General features: G+C 35.0%; 2 protein-coding genes and 1 long non-coding RNA gene across 3 annotated transcripts in view; 2 read left to right on the forward strand and 1 right to left on the reverse strand.

Annotated features, from left to right (window-relative positions):
- Nucleotides 1-35: 35 nt before the first annotated feature.
- LOC131280611 (uncharacterized) lies at nucleotides 36-4423 on the forward strand. The gene is made up of 2 exons (XR_009188273.2): nucleotides 36-308; nucleotides 1539-4423. It is a non-coding gene; the product is annotated as an uncharacterized lncRNA (long non-coding RNA).
- TMBIM4 (transmembrane BAX inhibitor motif containing 4) lies at nucleotides 2982-20614 on the reverse strand. The gene is made up of 7 exons (XM_058308372.2): nucleotides 20482-20614; nucleotides 13240-13348; nucleotides 12093-12198; nucleotides 9332-9365; nucleotides 7321-7438; nucleotides 4263-4308; nucleotides 2982-3251 (listed from the first exon to the last, which is right to left on the reverse strand). Exons 1-7 carry the CDS (start codon nucleotides 20576-20578, stop codon nucleotides 3045-3047), a joined length of 717 nt encoding a protein of 238 aa, XP_058164355.1. The 5' UTR covers nucleotides 20579-20614; the 3' UTR covers nucleotides 2982-3044.
- Nucleotides 20488-22070, forward strand: part of IRAK3 (interleukin 1 receptor associated kinase 3) — a 74906-nt gene continuing 73323 nt past the window's right edge. The window contains exon 1 of the mRNA XM_058308371.2: nucleotides 20488-21147. The gene's annotated coding sequence lies outside the window, so the exon portion shown is untranslated. The remainder of the gene's footprint in view (nucleotides 21148-22070) is intronic.

A 22070-nucleotide genomic window follows, 5' to 3' on the forward strand; every position in this document is an offset into this window, starting at 1 on the left:
GAGGCGCGGGCGGACCTGTTTCGTGCTTTTATTATGCGATATTGGGAGCTTGGCTTTTCTCAGACGGGTAAAAGGTTGGACTTGGAAAATGCGGAAGAGAATCCTATTTGAGGTTTACTTCCCGAACGAGGGCAGTACTGCTCTGAGACTTAAACCTAATGAGTGAACCGAGCCAAGCGGTCGAGTCAAATAGGGAGCTCGGAGCCGACCTTTTAAATCTCACGTCCGGCATCACCGTTCACGTGAGGTTCCTGTATTTACTTAGACCAAATCATCCAAGATCACCTGCTCTTCCAGAGTTGGACTGGGTATTTATTTGCGGCCCTTATATTTTCCTCTTCCTGGATAATGGTCTCATGGGTGTACACGTTAAAACTTACTAAATTGTACACGTTTAAATATGTGGTTTATTGTATGTGTTATATCTCGATGAATTACCAAAAACAAACCTTTCTCATCCCTAATAAGAGTTCAAAGGTAAAATGATCAAAATAATTCATAATTCAGTTCAATCAACGTTTACCTGGCTGTCCATTAATGTCTACCAGACACAGTGCTAAGGCTAGAAAGTTAGCTGAAGTGATGTTACATTGGTCACAAACACCACTTTTTCATTGTATACTCTTAAGCTCTGGAACTGGACAGGTCTGTGTTGTGTTCTTTGTTCCAACACTTACTTGTGAGTGAAGTGGGTAACATCTCAGAACCTACGTAGGTGATAAGAGCTTAAGAAATGGTAACGCTATCATTTTTACATTATGGTTTCAAACATATTCAAATACAGTACGTGTTTAAATACATTGTCAAAACATTTTTAAGCAGTATTTTCTAGAGAATTAAACATGTACCAAAAAAAAAAACAGGAAATGAATTGTCTAAAAATAGCCTCGTAAATTCCTGTCTGGTTGCTAGTAAAGGAGAGTTCTTGCTAAGACAATGTGTCAGCACATTTATTTTTCAATTTGCATACTTTAAGAAACTATGCATATTACAGACACTACTGATTCAGAATATGGCCAAGTTTGTTTTGTTGTTTTTTTAAACATAGGCTAAAAAAATTCATAATGTGGTAGGAAAAAAAGTATGCCTAGGGAAATTATGGCTTCTTTAAATAGAATAAATTTTTATAGAGGAAGTTGAATTTCTATTTTCTATTTCATATTTTCTGTGTTAACCATATATCTAAGTCTGATTAGAACTTTGCCACCTCTTCCAAACATATTTGCATACTGTATTTTAGAGAAAGCTCACTTTTGGAGAGTCCAAATGAGTACATCTTGCTTAACATACTAGGCCAAGACTTTTGAATACAGTTGGCACCAGAAAAATAACCTACCTGTTCTGAAAATGTCATAGTGTTAAATATATGCCATAATTTAGCGTTGCTAATGCTTTAAAAAGCTTAATTATAGACTGCACTACTTTTTTCACCAGTTTGTATAAAAGCAGTTCTAACAGAATAGTTAAATGGCCATAGTGTATTTAAAATCCTTAATTCATTTAAAATCCTTAATTCATTTCCTCATTCACTCTGATAGGTACTATGCAAGATTTTCAAAGATGAAAGAAACCAGACTGCTGTCATCAGGAAACTTTAACCCCTGATGGAAAAACAAGGCTTAAGAGTCAAAGTAAAATTGTTTTGTCTTCTTGTAGAACTAGAAGGAGACTACAGAACATATCTGACAGGACAAAGACTGGCTCCCCATCTCAAAAGCATGATGTCCACTAACATCAGCCAATGGGGTTCCTGGAGTCAGGCCTCTTCCACAGAGCACCTGATCTGCATCATCACTAATAAGGACCAGGAAGACTTCCGGGATTCAGATGGTAGCCCACATTGCCCAGACCCTAGATGATGGAGGCTTCAACAAGGCTCTACAAAGGTGTAAGGAACAAGCAAAAAGGATCTTAAGTTCCCAGTTGTTCCAAAAAGGCATGTACTTCTGGCTGCTGACACCACTCATCTCAAGAACTGCATGAAGGGGGTTGAAGCCAGGTCTGAGGTCTACGAAGAAGAAACGAAAAAAAAAATACAAAAAAACAATAACAAAAACGAAGGCAGGTACAGGATCCACCGTACCACTTTCTCCAAATTACATTTAATACATACATAAGTTCTCAAATACTGCTCTTCCCTCATTTTCCTTCTGTCTCTTTGGTTGTTCTTCCTTTAATCCCTTGCACATCAAGTTGCCTGTGACTGTCCAAGTCCTGCTAGTTCTACTTTCTTCCTTTTTTTTCTTCCACTTTCTTCATATTTTTGGAGTCTGCACATTATCAAGTTTGATATGAAAAAACTGAGATTGCACATGCCCTTTTATTAAGCAATTCCACTTTTAGGTATATTGCCTAGCCCAAGCAAATTCTTCACCAATGCACAGTTAGAAACACCCAGGGTTGTGTACACAGCAGCATTGACCATGACAGTAAAGAAGGAGAAACCATATAAAATTCATCGACAGAACAATATATAACTATTGTTCATTTATAAAATATAATACTTTATACCGATGGTTTTCTAATGTCTTGGTCTTAAATTTGCTTAATACTCTTAAAAAATATTTATCATGCTAGAAATTATTATTTTAAAAAATTTCTTTTTGTTTATTCATGTTAGAATTAAAACAGGATTTTCTGAAAATTCAGTTACATCATTAAAAAATGATAAATTATGTTAACATTATTTTAATGAAAAATAACTATATTTTCCAAATCAAAAGATAACTTTGTGAAAAAAATGACATAGTTTTACATTTTTGAAATATCAAACTGCTTCTTATTTAGTGTTTTTAAATTAGTCCATTTAGAATTTAGTCCATTCTGCCTTTGGATTGTAAATAATAGTATTAATAATGGCACCTAATATTAATTAAACACTTAAATCTTGAGATTCTAAATCAAGATTTAGAAATACAACAGCATGGCAAATAGTAAGATATTAAGTTCAGAAGTACATAGAATACAAAGATCATAAAATATTTTGATATTTAATTATATCTCCAATTTTATTTCTTAAAAGAGTTTCTATACACTGCTTTCAATCACTTTTTATTAACTGCTTCCAGTAAACGCAACAGATACAGGAACAGATTGATGATATCCAAGTAGAGGCTGATGGCAGCCAATATATACTCTTCAGGTGATAACCTATGCATCAGTGAGTGAGTGTCATAGATGATGAATCCGCAGAAAAGAAGGGCTCCCACGGCAGCCAAGACCAATTCTACTGTCTCACTATAGAAAAATAACTATGGGCAAGAGATTAAAGAAGTAAGTTTTTAAACTTTCTTTTTATTTGAAAAAAATGTATTCTTTGTGGCTTTCATCACTGTAAGATCTGTTATCTTGTATATACAGTAACAATTTCTACTGATTCTGGTACATTCTTTTTTTTTATTTAGCAAATTTTTTCTATTGTCTCTTTTTTAAAGATACATAGATCACACAAAATATTACATTAAAAAATCTAAGAGGTTCCCATATACCCTACTCCCCATACCTGCCACTCCTCCCACATCCCCCACTCCTCCCACATCAACAACTCTTTCATCAATGTGGCACTTTCATTGCATTTGGTGAATACATTTTTTAAAATACTATTAAGAGTACTTAAGTTACCTGCCACAATGATGTGCTACATACATATTTAATGGTGGTGTGCAATTTTGAATACAAACATTAAAAGCAGAAAAAGGCAAATTTGGAGGAAAGAAAGATGGATGAATGAATGGATAGCTTCTTTTCCATTAGACTACCCGCTTGACTTTTAGCTGTAGCATCCCAAAAAATATATTTTTTCAAAATTAAATGTGCCAAATGGAGGTTGGAGTTATAAGTGAGGGTATTCTTCTATGTATTTAACTTATTTGCTCATTCGTCTTTCTTTCAATGAATAATTTTGATTGATATTATTCCTTGATTTTTTTTTAGGTCCTGGGGGGTGGGGATTGAATCCAGGACCTCGTATGTGGCAAGGTGATGCTCAACCACTGAGCCACATCGGCTCCCCTGAGTTGGTTGGTTTGCTTGCTCTTTGTTTGTTTTTAGGAGGTACCAGGAACCAAACCTGGGACCTCCCATGTTGAAATCAGCACTCAACTTCTTGAGCCACATCTGTGCTCTCTTTATTTTTTAAAGATATTTGGACTTATTCTATATATAAATGTCCTATCATGACAGTACCTCTTCCAGTTTTTAGAGATTATTTATATTGACATGGCCAGAACTATCTTTCAAGTTACCATTCTAAAACAACTTACCTTTAAGAATCCTGATAAGCACAAAATCCACAAAACAGCAAACAGTCTATATAAAAACATAATATTAATAATTTAGAATATTGTTCCTTACAAAAACTTTGTAAGCCCACTCAAAATTTTCTGAGGAAACAAATATCTAAATAAAAAGAAATATATCCAAATTTTTGCCAAAGATTAATTTTTAAAAATATAAGAATAAGCATACAATGAAGGCTACATAATATGCATTTTGGATAAATTTTTTGGAATTGAAAGAACAGCTGTCTACTCAACTTTTGTTTTTATGGTGCACAAAACCAGTTAAGAGTATCATTCTTAGGTTTTCAATTAGAATACAAAGAAAATATTTATATAAACGAATATCACTGAAGTATCTTAATTCGGAGATTCATTAAAAACTTCTAGAAAAATATATACATGAACAAATGAAACAACTGCATTTTAAAACCAAATAACAGTAATAGCAAGTTATTCTAAGAACACGTACATCCATTAGTTCCTCATGTATTTTTTATTCATAGGTATTATGAATAAAATTATGCCCATAAATTTGCCACTGCTGTAATTATAAAGTATAATTATATGACAAAGGACATAATATATGGAACTTGGAAGCCCAAATACACTTACTTGCTGCTTCAGGCCACAAGAAGTAACGGGACCAAATTTACCCTCCCTCCTCAACTAAAATCTAGACAAAATACACAAAATAACAGTTTTTCATCCACTGGACAGCAAGCAGCATAGGACAGTGATTCCTGATATAAGGAGTAGGTGAGCTCTACAATTGCCTCAACTTACTGACTAAAGAGAGTTTCCAGGCCACAGTCTAGGACGAGAACCCAAATAAAGTTTAGTAGTGTCCCTGAGTTGTGGAGATAAATCAAAGATCAGAAAGTCAAGATGGATAGAATTTGCCAGGCAGAATATCAGAGAGAAGAGAGCTATACAGAAAGAAAATGCCCTGGTGACATGCAGAGGGGTTCCACTTGAGTCTTCAGCTGAGCACTGATGAATGCATATATGGTAGGAAATGGTCAAAGTGGGGAAAGAACCACCAAAAAGGAGCAGACAGAACAATCCTCAGAGTTCACACAGGGCTGGGAATAGCTCCTACTCAAACAAGCCAGAGTGGAAAGACATCCTAACATATGAGGCATGGAATACCTCTCTAAAGGTTATTGTCTCAGTTGGGGCCTAATTAGCCCTAAACTAAAAGCTGTTTTGGACCTGTCTAACAGAGCTTTAAAGCCTGCCCGAAAAGAATCAGACTGTTTCCAAGGAACATCAGTGCATCCTAGAGCAAAGCCAAAAATATTTAAAGGAATCCAAAAACAAAAAAAAATCCAACACCCAGCAATGTAAAATTTGCAATGCTGGTATCCAATCAGAAATAATAAAGGCATGAAAAAGAGTAAAATTTATTAAATAGAAACAAATCTGGAAATGGAAAAACAGCAAATCAGGTTATTCAGACCAATTAACATTCCTTCCCCACAAAACTACTAAAAATTATAATTAAAAATTAAACAGGAGTGGCTATAGCTCAGTGGTTGAGCACCTGCTTCCATGTATGGTCCTGAGTTCAATCCCCACTACCTCCTAAAATAAATAAATAAATAAAATTAATTTAAATAAATTAAAGAATATGTTCTTGAAAGCACCAAATAACTGACAAGATAAAAGAATTATGAGGCCAAAATATAGGTTAAAGCAGGAACCCTAAAGAAGTAATCATGCTACTGCAGCTACTTTTGCTCAAAGCCTACAACCTTAATGTTAGGTAAGCCACAAGAAATCTGGAACACAGAAGGTTGAAGGATGAAGGAGGGACATTTGCATTTAAGATTTTAACAATGAAGCAATCCCTGGAAATGGCAAGGTCCACAGTGTGGGTACAGCAGGAGATTAAAGTTGCTGAAGGAGAAGAGGTCCAGAAATACTGAGAAGCAAAGATGCTAGATGGGTTTAACACATGGTTTGGTGCTTAAATCTTTAAACAATGAGGGAGGCTGACTAAAAAAGACATCAGTGAGAATGCTGAGAAGGATATCATTGTATAGGCAGAGGATAAGCCTTAAAGCATTGAATTTCCACCATGCTGAAGGAATAAAGGAAGCAGCCCTAAGGGACTGAAGCAGTTCTCAGCATTAACCAGCCATCCTAAGCTACATAAGGTACAGGAGAATGAGCAGCTAGAGAACAGGATTCTCAAGAAGAAATCAAGTTTCAACTGAGATAAGGAAGAAGAAAGAATATTTATGAAGAGGCTGATATATAAAGAAGTTCTAGAGAGTATACTGGAATGGATAGGAAGGAGGAGAGCTGTTGGTGATTTGATGGATTGAAAGAGGAAGCAGATTGCAAACCTTTCATCATTTATACCAAACAAAAACATGAAACATCCCCAAAGGAAAACCAAAGAAAAGAAAACATGTTGCCACTCCCTAAATCAAACTCTACCTAGTAAAACTATTTAAGCAGTTTGCAAAATTGTCAGTGCTGCTGACCAACTATACTATACCCCAATAAAGACTTCTGTTAACCTGGATTACAAGAAAATAGGGCGAGGAAAGAAAAAGTTTTGCAAGAGTAGAATTTTGTAAATGTTTAGTGTTGTAACAGGAAAAAGACCAAAAATGGATGGGTGACTTTGTGCCAATAGAAAGCCACTGTGAGCCTAGAAAAGAGCGTGTGCATTCTTAGCAGGTGAAGGCAACTTGTTTTGGTTTTTTTATGCCACAAAGATATGGATGATCTGGATAACATTTATGCTAAGACAAAGGCCTAAATATTTAGGTAAATTCTATGCTGCTCATAAAAAGCATACAAGCCTAGTCTCTCCAGGAAAGCTGATTGTTTGGAAATTCACATCCCTTTCACTATAGAGGGAAGCAATAACTCAAAGCCGCTTGCCATCTCCTCAGAGGCCTTGCCCCGGTACTCAAAGAAATGATCTCCCATTACTTCCATTAAAAGGCAGAATCCAAAGCTAAGAGTACTTCTCTCAAAACTACTAAAGACATCCATTTATTGTAGCCAAGAATATGTAACTTACCCTGCTCCAAATTTGCTGAAATCTCTCTTAGATTGTAGAGTATATGCAGTCAAACCAAGAAATACTGCAGTAGTCAGTATAAAAGCTTGCAGAATAATATATACATCATAGAACGTAACTGTAAAATTAAATACCAATTAAAAACCCATATAAAAATATTCAATATAAAACAGCTTTTCCTGGCGTTTAAGAGAAATGCTTTATTTTCTCCTTCTGTAACTACTCATCATAAAAACAATTATGAAAATTCTTTATCCAGCTTTGATTACTGGTATAGTAAAACTACACCCATAATGCAATAGAGAGGTTCCAAAAAAATGCAATCATACAAAATAAGGGATCACATTATTGTGAAGTTAATGAAATGACTGGTGAAATACTGCACAGCTAACCAGTTAGGAATTTCAGGAACATAGAGGAATGAGTCTCACCCAACTCTGTCCCACCTGCAGCTTATAACCACCTGTGGTGATTCTCCATTAGGGCTTAAATATTAGTAGAGATGATCCAGGTCCCTGTGGCTGGCTGAGAAGTACTGGAAATGATTTCAGCAATCATCTGGCTAGCTGGCACCTAGTCCATCAGCCTGATTCAAGAAAACTGGGCAAAAAATATACTGGAGCTGCCTGGGGCTCCCTGAAATTCTCCTACCCTGCAGAGGACAGAAACCATCCACTAATTGCTTTATATCCAAAATCTACATTATCTTGGACTGCATTATTGTGTGATTTACTGCATATGTACCAAATTCCCTCCTGGGGTTTGAAAATGACCATCCAGATTGACTATGTCTATTATAATAAGGCTGCTTAACATTTTAATAGAAAGCTTTATTATAACCTTTTTGAAGGAGGTCAAGTGTTTTGAACCCAAAATAATTAGGTAAATTTTAATTATTGAGGGATTAACTATTCAGGTTATTTCTATTCCTAAATGCTACATTACTGGAATTTCTCTATTAATGCCATTACCGGATTGAATAAAAAAAAAACAAAACATGAAGTCAATTTTGTTATTAATCTGTAATTTCAGTATAAGATAGGTGGGAAAAAACTGTTACAATTAATAAGAAAAATGATGTTCTCAAATTACACATCTATGCATTCCTACCCCCATTCCAATAACTCAAATAAATCTACATCCCTTTCACATGGTGGGGACGGAGAAGGACAGATCTAAGTAAGTAACATTAAATAATAAACATTAATAATACTTCTTTTCTATGTTGAAAAATTCCAATCCTATTTGTTTTAGTGTTTATTACTGTATATTTATATTCTGACTCCCCAAAATATATATTCAGTAAAAGTGAAAGGCAAAAACAGTAATGACAAGAAAGGAGGAAATAAATACATTAACCATAATATACTGTGATGAGGAATAAAGGTTAACTTTGATTAGGAGTAACAGTTAAGTTTTACCTTTTCAGCAGCTAAGATTAGCCATTTCATTGAGACAACAGAACTTTTATTGCTAATAGCACAAATTTGCTAATTGAGGTATCACAGAGGACACAGTAAGTGACTGTAACAGTCACTTGCCTTCAAACAGATGTTTAATACCAATAATAGAAATTACCACTTCTATTCATTTGATAGAATATGAAGCTAGAGCATTAAAATACAGTTCAATGCAAGCAATTTTTCAAGGGTCTAAGTTTATGAGATCAAAGCACATGATTAAAAACAATGTTATCAGTTCCCCTACCTTTAAACTAGGTAAATGATTAGCTATGTTTGTCTTATTTTTATAAACGGGTAAATGTAAAGGAAATATTCTCTATTCTTTTTGTTTCTTTATTCTTTTCTACTGCCTCTAAGCTAAATTGAACTATGTAAAGTAAAACATTTGACTTTTGCTTACATTTTAGGAATTCTTTATCCTATGCCGTATTTTTGAAACATGGCAATCCATGATATTAAACATAGGCTCCAAATAACACCTTTTTACCCAAAAGATTTATCCACATTAAAAAGGTACTCTAACATATAGTAGCACAGTTATGGCTTACCAACAACTGCAACAGTCAGAGCTTCCAACAACGTCTAAGAAAAAGAAACTGAAATTACATAAATGCATGTAAAAATGTATACCATCTAATTTATATTTTCTAATTTCTAAGAGTTCAATATGCATGATCTCATTTTAGCCTCAGAGCAGTCATGTGAAGCATGTGAGACAGATATTATGCCCTATTTAAAATGAAAATAAGGCCTCAATATATTAAATGAAAACATTTGCATTCTAATTGTGATTCCATTACTCTTGCCCTAATTAGATGTTTTCATGTCTGTAACAAGAATATTACAAAATGATATAATAAATTCTATTTTTCTCAATCATTGTAATGCAAATAAAAGTGAAATGGCAAATTATTTGTATATTTGTAAAAATGTTAATGCCCACACAAGCAAATATAGGAAGAATAAAATCGGTAGTATTTTGGTGTGGCAGAGTCTTGAAACTGTCTCTCAGTATTCATTCTCCCCTTCCACCCTAGTAAGTTTTCAGCTGGACATATGGTTGTTCAGATTATACATTACATTTTTCAGCAGCTACGTCTGGCCAGGTGACTATATTCTAGCCAATGGAATGTGAATAGAGAAGTGTACAACTTCTAGATGATGCTCTAAAAACTAAAAGTCTTGCTCTCCCCTTCCCCTCCTTTTTTTCCTGCATGTGTAACTGGACTGAATTTGGATATAGTGATAAGCTCATTTATACCATACAACACTCTAGCAAATGCTTGCACAAAAGTAGGAGCCTGGGTCCCCGATTACATCACTGAACACAATAGTCATTCAGACTTATAATGTCAGTAGTTCCAGGGAAGTGATAGTAAAAGATAATGGGAGTTTTTTCTGGGTAGTCATTATACTACATTCCTGATATCTGTGACATGCTTTTAGGCAAGAAATCAGACCCCATGCTCAAGTATTTGAAAGAAACAGGACAGTACAAACAGGTCTAAAGATAGAAGACCAGGAAAACATGATGACACCACCCCAAAATTATGACCTTTCAAAATATATGAATATACATGCCTCCTAGGGCAGGGTATGACCTATCTCCTTTCTTATTTTGGTGGCACAGAATAAACAAACTAGCATCAAAGCTCTCTGAGTAATAAGAAGAAATGTATTTTATATGCTTCATTATCTGTTAAACCATTTTTCAGTATGGAAATGATCAACTGTTATGCAATAAATGACCATCCTACCCACAACATTAGGCTGATACTTTTCTGGTGGGTCCTCTCCCTGCTGGGTAAAAGTTGGCCCATACCCTCTCTTTCCACAAAGCAATCAATCATAGTGTTTCTGAAAGGAGGCTATATGTATCACAATCCTGAAAAGACACTCTGTGACCCTGTTTCTTTCTGTATCTCCTCCCTCTCCTGAACCACAGCTGACTAGGTCAGTGGCATCTTGACCTAGTCAGACAACCCAAGGACTGCCAACTCATATAATGGCTAACAATCTACAGTGCAACCTGTGCCAGTAATAAGATGTGCCAATCAAACTCATCCTCAATAAAGACAGAAACTAAGAGAATGAAGAAATGGCAGTAGCAGCTGAAGCTAAAACTTAATGAAGGAGATAGAAGCCACAATGGGTCACATAAAAACTATAGATAGGAAGGGGAGGAAACTACATACAAAGGAAAACTGTAGAGTAGAGAAAAGAAGGAGGAAGGGAGATAAGGGGGCCACATACTCCTGCCACTGAATATCCTACAATAGTGTCATTTTTAGAACCTTCCTCCAGTTCCTATTCTTGAGGCCTGATTCATTCAGGGGTGGTGAGCTCGTAAGCTCTTACATCCTTTAAATTCCCTCTTACTAGAGAAAATTTGAATTAGGATACCCTGCAAGCAAAAGAGCTTAAGTTTTCAACTAAAAACCTTTCCTGTAATTGTAACTTCCAAAGACATGAGGTTTTCTTTCATCATATTAACACAAACTTGTTATCTAAACTTAAAAACATTTTAATTTGTTAAATAGTATTTCATTCTTATTTGGCTACAAATACTCTTACTATTATTCTGGATTGTTGTGAAGTAAATTTTTAAGTCAAAACTCAAAGACATCTAAGACATGAGAAGAGAGAACATAATTTAATATATATCTTGAGCCTTACCAACTTATTGTGGTCATTATAGGTGGTAGCTTGAGTTTTATTTCTAACAAATAACTCAGCAAACATGATTTAGTTAGGTTCTTCCCAACTATGATCTTTAAATAAGTAAAGCATATCATTTCATCGAAATGGTCCTTTGAAACAGCAGAGTAATAAGATAAAAATAATACTAAGGAGTTAATCATAAAATTTCTATTTAAGTTCTATGAAATTAAAGCTCCAGTGTAATTTTTTCCAAAAAAAATCACAGACTATTAGAGGTAATATCACATGGATTATCTACCATAACATTTTCATTTTACATATGAGAAAAAGGTAAAGAAAGGCTAAATGCTTTGTCAAATGTCACATAACTCGATAGTACCAAAGCCAGGTAACCTGATTCCAATTCAGGACTTTTTTCCCTACATCCTAATATTGACAGAAAAACCTCTGAAACTGACAAACCCTTACAAGTACTGAAAGACCACAAAATTACAAGTAATTTCCTAAAATATCCTAATCAAAACAAACCAAAAAACTAACATTAATTTTGTTCTGCTATTGTTAGATATCAATATGGGTTCAATTAAATAAATAAATTTAAAGCTCAGGGAAAAATGTTAAAAGAATAGACATTGTAAAAGTACTCACAAATCCAAAAAGCAGGTACAGGTTAAGAGGATGCTTATGTCTATTAAAAGTCAATGCTAAAATCAAACCCAAAGATCCAAGGGCAAACACCAAAATTAAGGCCGGACTGCAAGACATAATGTTAAAACCATTTTCAAGTTTAAAATTAGCATAAATAGTATCCAATTTAACAAAATGTGGCTGGCTATTTTATGAGTTTATGAAAGTACTGAGAAAACATATTTAAGGATCCACACCAAGATGTCAAAAGAAATTATTTTTACAACTGGGAAATTTGAGAGGGTGGAGTGGGAAGTGGAGTTCAGGATAAAGAAGAGTCCACAGGAGAAACGTTTCATTTTCACTTCATGAACTCCTACCATATTTGACTTTTTTGGCAATTATACTTCTTATAATTAAGTCTGTATTGTAAGTAAAACACAATAAACAAAAATTATTAACTAATAAATTTTATACCATACTACTTTTTAAAGGTATTTTCCAAATAGCTGCAATTTAAATTAAAGAACTTTACTTGAAATAGCAAACTAATAGTTTAAGACTCCCCTTTTCCGGGAAAGGGAGGATAGACAATCTCCATTTTTAAAAAAATATTTTTAAATTTTCCTTTTCTTTAATTCAGAAAACCTATGTTGCTTTTAGCCACAGAATGATTAGTTTGGGGCTCAGGTCTTAAACAAATAGGGATGAGTAAAATGGAACTCTTCTAAAAACTTCAATGAAATTATCCTTGCCATGGACCAAATTAAAATAAATTAAATATACATTTACTGAGTATCTTTATTTTCCAGCACTGTCTTAGCCAGGATATGAAGATGAATGAGACAATAGGGTATATAGTCTAATAAAACCAAACAATTAAGACTTAAAAAGGTAAATTTGCATGTAATAAAAATTCTTAATACTATCCCAGGAGACGAGGGTTTAACCCTAAGAAAAATCTTAAGCTAAAAAAGTTGATGTATATACCATGTTGCAGGACATTTTCCATATCAAAAACTTGAAAGCAAATCTTACAAAACTTAAAGAATTCTTCTTACGTTCTATGTTAAAAGTTAATAGAAAAGAAATAATGAACTTTGTTTAAAATATGCCCTCTTAATCAAATGTAGTCAGAAAACAATTTAGAATTATCTCATTACCTTACCTTTCATGTACAAATGTCCGTATAGACTCAAAGTATAAAAAAACTGTAGATGTCATTGTAGTTAAGAGAACTTGCAGAGAAAAGATGCTGTAGACTTTTCTTAGAAAGGCTGAAAGAGAAAAAAATTATACTACTATATTCTTAAACGCATAGAACAGCAAGATCGAATTTCCTCAAAAAAAATTAATTTTTTACATACAATTTTGCCTTAATCCACATAATATAATCTGTAATTAAAACTAAAAAAAAAGAAAGTTTCCAAAGTGATAAAAAAAAACGTCATATTTAAACCTCTAAAAAGTATGAGGTAAAAAATATATAACATTAAATTTAATGGGCCAGAATGTATATTTTTCATCAAGATAAAACTAAAGTAGTAAATGCCTATTTGTACACAGCAGCATAAATAACAAAAGGTTAAAAACAGAATATTTTTAAAGATTCCATCTTGAAACTGAAAAGCAAGAATAGAAGGCCTATGGGTAGATACAATTTTTTTTAAAATCTTAAATTTCCATAGCAGTAAAAAAGTTTTCCCAAAAGGAAACGTATCCTTAAAAGGCAAATATATAAACTTATCTTCACTCATCATTTTTAATTTCTTTTATAGCATCTCCACCTCTAGCTTTTTATAATAGGAAATTCCTATCTTTCAGAATATTTTATTATCAACATCCATAAATCAACTCCAAGTTCTGATGATTAAAAAATACTTATTATGGAAGTCTTCTGATATAGATGGTATACATACAGAAAAAAAAAACCCATGAACTCACCACCCAGCTTCACAAAACATTAAGAACAGTTCCCACCTCTTCCCTATGTATATATAGTCAGCAACCCTCTCCTCACCCCACCTCTAGCTGACTGCTAATCATCTTTCGAGATCCAGCCTTTCTCAGCTCTCTGCCTAAATATTCTTTCTTCATGTTCTCATAGGACCCTAAACTTTAACCACTTTATTTTAAAATTGATAAATCTACTTCTCCTTAACAACCACCATTAGATTATGAAGACTAAAAATTCCGTAATAATTGGGAACATGTCTTATTCACAACCATGCCCATAGCACCTGTACAGTAGATGACATAGAATACTCATTAAATTTTATTTTTAAATAAATTTATATTGATTGAATGGCAAATTTTGCCAGGGAAGAGAAAAAGCATTATTCTGAAGCAGAATAATGAAACCATAAAAACTACTTAGCACTGTGCTTAGACAGGCAATAAAATCCTGTTGAATGTTTTTTACCCAATCAAAGATGTCATGTTGTCTTTCATCTGTACTAAAGACCTGGTTTCCCAATGAAAGGTGAGTTGCTTTGAAAACGTCAGCAAAATATCAAGTAATAAAATAAAAGTTTATAAAAATAAGGGAATTTTCATGAATACTAAAGATTTAATCCTTGAAATAGCCAAACATTACATCTTAATCAAATTTTCCCTCTAGCACCCTTTCCAAAGTTTATAGTTTTTCCTAATGTCTTAAACACATTTTACTAAATATATAATTTAATCAATGATTCACAGTGACATGGATTATCAGTTGTATTTTGGCAAGGTATTAAGTATATATTTTGAACAAAATTAAGATAGTGCTAATTCTCATGAAAGGTCTACAGCTTACTTTCTTATAAAGTCCTGATGTTTATAAGCTTTGGGGGTTCATTTCTACCTTTTTCATAATAACAGAGATAAAAATATTTGACTGCCATTAGTGATGTTATTTGGGCTGTCTTTCTGCAAATTTAATTATTAAGCCAAAGGTCAAACCATTATTTTCCCAAGGGATTTTTCTGGACTGCAAAAACAATCAATATATTCTTTACATTTGATACTCCATTATGTACCTCATGTAACTCAAGCCCATTCCATATGACATATATATCTGTTTTTATTAAGTTAGTGTTAATTCTTACCATTTTATAGAACTGTTCTACAGTTCAAAACAAAAAATAAAGTTGAGTTTAGTGTATATTTGTGAGCAAAAGTGCTTATGTAATAAAAGACCAGGAAACAAAGAATGTTAATAATGATTTTCATGCTCAATTCCTTAACAATGTGTGTTTTTTAGGTATTACCAATAAATACTTATTACTTTTCTAATAGAAAAATATTTTAAAGAAATAGTGCTAAGTCTGTGAATGCATCATAAAAATTACTCTTATACAGATATTCTGACCACAGGTTTTTCTATACTCTTTAAAAATGGGACCTTAAATCAAATCTCAGGCAAAAGCAACACTGAACACCCATTTCGAATAACTAAATTAGTTATGAAAAAAGTGGCAAAGGACAGCTCACAGGCCTTTATAAAAGACCCTGAACCAGAACTACCAACTAAACCACTCGCAGATTCCCAACTCTCAGAAACTGTGTACAATGATAAACAGTTGTTCAAAGCCACTAAAGTTTGGGGCCGTTTGTTACAAAGCAATAGATACTAGCTCCCTCTTTTCCTGCCCAAATGCCACCTCCTTTAAGAATTCTTTCCTTGACCATTACTTAACTAAAAAAGCTGCCACTCCAAACCTGAGTATTTTTTTATTCACATCACTTTATTTTCTTCAGAAAATTTATTGCAGCTGTACTTTATTTATGTGCTTACCTCTTTAGGTTCTAGATACCTTCCCCCCCCTCCCCCCCAATCCAATGACAACTCTTAAGGATTAAAACCTTGTTTGTCTGGTCACTCCTATATCCTATTAGATAGTACAGAGCCCAATAACTTTTTGTAAATGAAGGACACAAATTAAAACAGATAACATTTTTTTGCCTACCACAGGGGTCAGCAAATTATGGTCCAGAGCCAAATCCAGCCTAACATCTGTCTTTGTAAATAAAGTTTTATTGGAACACAGCCATACTCATGTTTCTATCTCTTCTACAGATGTTTTTGTGCTACAATGACAGAGTTGAGTAGTTGCAACAGAGACAGTATGGCCCATGAAGCCAAAAATATGTACTATCTGGATCTTTACAGAAAATGTTTGTCCTGACCTACCAGATCAACAAAGATTAAAAAGTCTGATGACGCTCAGTGTTAGAGTGCAGAAAAAGGCGCTTACACATTGTTTGCTGGAGAGTGAACAGGTGTAAACTCTTTGGAAGACAGTTGATGATATCAATCAAAATTTAAAATGTACATACTCTTTTGACCCTATAATTTCATTTTTAAAAGTTTATTCTACAGCAATAGTTGGAAAATTTCAAAAAGAAATGGAATCTTTATGAGGAACAGAAAGCACTATTTGAAGGAATAAAAAGATGAACAGCTTTGGACCATGGTTAGTGGTAATAGCCTGATATTATCTCATAATCTGTAACAAATGTTCCACCATGGTTTGTGTATTGATTGAGGGGCATTGTATGGAAATTCTGCACATGTGCATGATTGTTTTTAAGTTCACAATTTCTGTAATAAAAATGTATTTTAAAAAATAATAATAGGGTGGGTTGGGGGAAAATACACAATGTAAGATATGGACTATAGTTAGTAGTAAGATTTTGATGATATTCTTTCATCATTTATAACAAATGTCTCACAATAATTCAAGATGTTGGTGGTGGGTTAATATATGGGACCCCGTATGATGTTATGCACATTTGCTTTGTAAGTTCACAACTTTTACTATACACTTACAGTTTATGTATGTTCATGTATAAATGATATAAAAACAACATTATCATCATTATAAGATGGGTTGGGGGGAAAATGCAACAAATATAGGATACTGTGGTTAGTAGCAATATTTTGAGGGTGTTCTTTCATCATTAGTTAAAAATGTTTCAAAACAATGCAAGGTATGGTGGTAGGGTAAGGCATGAGGCCCTGTATGATGCTTTTTGTTTTTAATACTTAAAAAAAATTTTTTTAAGCTATTTAGATTTCATAAATGTTACATAAAAATATAGGGGATTCCCATATGCCCTGTTCCCTACACCTCCCACATTTTCCCACAGTGACAACATCCTTCATTAGTGTGGTATATTCATGACAATTGATGAAAACATTTTGGAGCACTGTCACTTAGCATGGATTATAGTACACACTGTAGTTTACACTCTCTCGCGCACACTTTCGTAGGTTATGGCAAGAAATGTAATGGCCTGTATCTGTTGTTGTAATGTCATTCAGGACAATTCTCAAGTCCTGAAAATACCCCCATATTTCACCTGTTTTCCCTCTCCCTGCCCTCAGAACCTCCAGTGGCCACTGTCTCCACATCAATGATACAGTTTCTTCCATTGCTAGAATCTCAATAAGTTGTATGCTATTTTATAAGTTCACAACTATTACTATACACTTACTGTTTATACATGTTTATGTATAAGTGATATACTTTAATAATTTTTTTAACATAAAAATATTGAAAGAAGAAAAGGCAATAATGTCAGTATCCATCAAGAGGGGGGGTTAAATAAATTGTGTTACATACATATTATGGAAGACTGTTGCAATGAAAAAGAATATGGCAAACTTATATTTACTCGTATTTTTAAAAAGTAAATTATTTTAAATAAAAATACAAGTTGCAGAACAGGTATATATGAGCCCAAAAATTATAAGATTTGCTCCTGAATTTATAAAATGCCTTAGTATTTCAAAATATACATATGTACATTGCTAAAATATAGTTTAATAAACTGTTATATGTTATATATATGCATATATAATAGACTAGTTAAATCAGTACTGTAAAAGGGCTCAAAGTTAGACTGCTCAGAAATCCATTTTCACATAATTTTTCTGCAGCTTCATGATTTGTTGTCCACCAATGAGCATTGACTTTTTAGATTTATAAATCTAAATCAGCACAAGGAGCGTAATTTGCTAAAATTAAAAAAAAAAAAAGAGACATTTTTGTTTGTTTAGCAAAGGCCAGAAACATGAGAACCACTTATTTATACAAACACAAACAGCTCCCAGGGCTAAGTAAAATGCTCCTGCATAATTTAAATATCCATGAGTTAACAAATGTTTACTGAATAACTGGTATTTGTGATCAGCATTGTTATAGTGATGTGACGCATACTGAGTATATCAAGAATAAGACTAATGCTTTCTTTAAGAACAGTCTATATATGCAGACTGGTAGAAAGAGCATTCATCTAGGTATTATGAAACCTGATTTCTAGTCCTAGCCTCATTCAAAGAAAGTTTTGAAACTTAGCTTTCTGTAAAATACTGGTGTATACGTTAGGATTTATAACTCCAGGGAAAATGACAATACTGTTGTTATAGAATTTTTTTTAGCTTACTACTAAAATACTAGGATTAGTACTTCTAGGACAAATTAGAGGCTGCAGTGCTTAAAATATTTGCCCGACCCTTAAAACAACCCAAATGGTTGGAAGAGTAGCAATAATGCCTGTCTTACAGATAAGGAATTTATGGATCAGAAAGGCAGTGTCCAATGTCTCTAAATTGTTATTATTATCTAAAATTTAATTTTCAGGCCCTTTAATCCAGGGTTCTTTCCACTATACTGTGCTACTCCCCACCATCATTAAAGTCTAAGCTCATTGTAACATATGACACATCATTGCCATCTTTCCATGCCTTCCTTACCAGAGCCTTCCTCCCCCGCCCTCAATGCCCTGCAGATAATCCAAATCCCAGCTTTCTCCTCGAAGACTTCCTAGATTACTCCAGTTCTCTGGCTTCTTGACCAAACTTCCCTTACTTGGCACTTTAGAACTTAATCTACTAACACAGATTAATTTGGCTAGTGGCGAACATAAATGAAATGCTTTCAGGACAGGGACTGTGACTTCCAAAACTTGTTTATCCACCTGCTCTTACATGTAATACAAAGGGGTGCTCAATAAATAAGTTAAATGTATATAATGATTCAAATATGTTTCCTTATTCTGTCATACCTTGACCTCATACATCCAACACCACATTCATAGAAACTTAATTTCCCGCAATGGATGCCATTTTCTGCCCCTATTCTAAAGTGACCCATTCTCTCTCTTTAATCACTTCTAGGACCAGCAGCGACCATTCTTCTCTCTCTTGTATCTGTGAGGTTCTTATCCACTCTTGAGTACATTCAGTAGTAGTTTTTAATTACTCTTTTGTATAATTTTGTCACAGTTCATTTTTCAGTTGGACAGAATCTGAGAATGTCTAAGAAATTGTTTAAAAACACTAAAAAAGCTGCGCTCTCTTGCCAAAATTATTTTAAAGTACAGAAATATAGATGTTAGGCACCAAGATTCTTAGTGCATCAAAACTATCTTCATAAAGCCTTTTGGAAAACAACATCCAACTGCTCAGATAGGATGGAAAATCTGGGGAGGCTTCTGTGATCAAATGGCTGGTCTAGAATGGACAATGAATTCCACTTACATGAAGCTGAGCATTTAGAATTCAAATTAATTTCTGCCCACTATTTACTACACACAAAAAACGTAAAAGGCAGATCATGCAGAGCAAAGATTGGCATTCTGATTGACTTAGGAGCTTTGGTTCCCAACCTCTACCTCAAAGATAATACTCAAACATATGTTGAGTTCTAGGCCCTACAGAGAGAAAACAGTGAGCAAGCTCTAGATAAGATCTCTGTCCTCGTGGAGCTTACAGTCTAACAGTGAAAACAAACAAGTAAATAGAAACTTATAAAGGGTTACCGTCCCATAAAGCAAATGTACCCAAGCAGATAACTCCATTCAGATGCACATCACAATGATCATAAAATAAAGTCACTGCCACCAAAAAAAAATAAGCCTTAGTTTCTTTTTATTTAACCATGCTAAATTAAGGCTGCAGAGGTTTTCCATCTGTTCTCTACACCGAAAAAGAAAGGGTTAAAACAGTATACTCCAGCTTAGGTTACCAATCCCAGAGGTATGGGACCGCTGAGGGTCTCAGAGCTCGTGGAGAGAGGAAGGCGCTCTCCCCAGAACCTGAGCCTTCCGGGGTGCGGGGAGAGGGCTCTCTTTCCGACCTCTAGTGAAAGCTCGAATTTTGAACTTCTGGGGAAGAGAGCTCCCTCTGATTTCCTGTGGAGAGACGGGCGCCCGCTCCCTCTCCCTGAGGCCCTGGTGGAGGAGAGCTCTCGAAGGAGGTTCTCCCTCTGAGTCCCTGGGAATTTCCCTCGGAGCCTCTCGGGGGAGGTCGCGCTCCGCCGAGGCCAGGGCGGCGGACCCGGCGGGTAAAGCGCCTCCAGCGGCCGACGGAGCAGCCTACAGAGGGGGAGCGGCTGGGGGGACTGAGGCGGGAGTGCCGTACCCATTCGGATGTGCAAGCTGGCCGAGGCCACGCAGCTGCCATAGTTGAAGTCATCCTCGATCGAGGAGCACGGGTAGCGAGGGCCAGGGTCGGCCATGGCGCCGCTGAAACCCCACGTCACGCGGGCCGAACAGGAGAAGACGCAGGCCACAACGGCCTTCAGCCCGCTTCCGGGAGGAAGCACTCCAGCCCCAACTAGCCGAGCTGCCCCGACGGAGCGAACCTTGAGCTAATCGATTGTCTCGCGTCTAAAAATTCGGGCAGGCTGAGAAAGAGAGCATTGCTTGCGGGTAGGAGGGAGAGAAAATGGATTACATTCCCAGCGTCCATCTGAAGTGAAACATCTCTCAGATTTTCCTCAACAAGTCCTGTCACCGAGACAGTTGCTAAAAGTGATTGAAGCAATGTCTCATTCATCCATCCTTTCAACAAATACCCATCTAATTCAGCCACTCTTTCAATAATCACACTGGCGATGTACTTTTAATTCTATTATTTTAAAAATAATAGCAACAGTAATATTTCCTAACATTGAACATTCTTTGTGAACCAGTCTTTCTGAATGAGGTAATGCTTAATCCTGAAAGACAAGTCGGTGCCAACCAAAGAAGAGAGGAGTGCCGTAGATAAATTCTCAAGGGACCAACATCTGCAAAGAAGGGAAAGGTAAGATTCTGTTGGGGTTGTGGTGGGATGGAGGGGTGGCAAAGAATGAGGCTGGATAGTTAAAGGCCAGATATGCCAAATGTAGAATTCATCTGAGAGTGACATGACCAGAGGCAGAAAAACAGGAGATGGTGGCATAAATTTAAGAGAAAGATGATGGTGGCAAATATGATGAATCCAGATGGATCAAGAAGGATTAAGATGATACTGGTGCCATTCCAATACAAAGATGAGATGTACATAAATCCAGAGTTAACATCATCCCAGGGCTCCTCAGAATTTTTTGGATGAGTGTGCTTGGATCCACCCAACATTTACCCATTCCTCACTTTATCCTTCAATACCCAAAAGACTAGCAGGTGGAACAGAAAAACTGCAGAGTTGTAATAGAAATAAGGACTGAGTGTTAATGAACCAAGAAAGAAATGACCAACTCTGGGAAGACTATAAATGACTTCATAAAGGTTGTGATTTTTCAACTGGGTCTTAAAGGATAAGTAGGAGTTCACTAGGTAGGAGATACCGCAATAATACAAACATGAAAGAACTAATACAAATTGGAAAAGAACCAGAGAAGGATGAGCAACACTACTGAAGAAAAACAAGATTTTGAGACTTATCAGATATAGGTATCCAGGATGGTACCTGACATAGTAGGTGCTCAGTAAATCCTTTGAATATATCAATTAATCAATCCATTGAAATTATTCAGAGTTTCATTAGGCAGAAACAAGGAAGGTGGTTTTCTAAGAGATAATCGGTTAGGTTATACTGTTTTGAGATAAAAGGAAGAAGTCCAAATAGAATTTTTTGATAAATACTAGAGACAGTATTTGAGAGGAGAATTTTCAGGGCAGGTTCAGTCTGAGAACACAAATATGCAAGTGATCCACTTAGGGTTATTACATGGAGAATGATATTTA

The sequence above is a fragment of the Dasypus novemcinctus genome, chromosome 12 (assembly GCF_030445035.2).
Source record: "Dasypus novemcinctus isolate mDasNov1 chromosome 12, mDasNov1.1.hap2, whole genome shotgun sequence".
NCBI classification, from domain to species: domain Eukaryota; kingdom Metazoa; phylum Chordata; class Mammalia; order Cingulata; family Dasypodidae; genus Dasypus; species Dasypus novemcinctus.

Coding starts and splice junctions, on each gene's coding strand:
- TMBIM4 (XM_058308372.2), bottom strand. CDS start 20,578: ATGGCCGACCCTGGCCCTCGCTACCCGTGCTCCTCGATCGAGGATGAC. Junction 7,439..9,331: donor TCTGACTGTTGCAGTTGTTG/GTAAGCCATAAC, acceptor TTAATTTTACAG/TTACGTTCTATGATGTATAT. Junction 4,309..7,320: donor TTCAGCAAATTTGGAGCAGG/GTAAGTTACATA, acceptor GTTTTTATATAG/ACTGTTTGCTGTTTTGTGGA.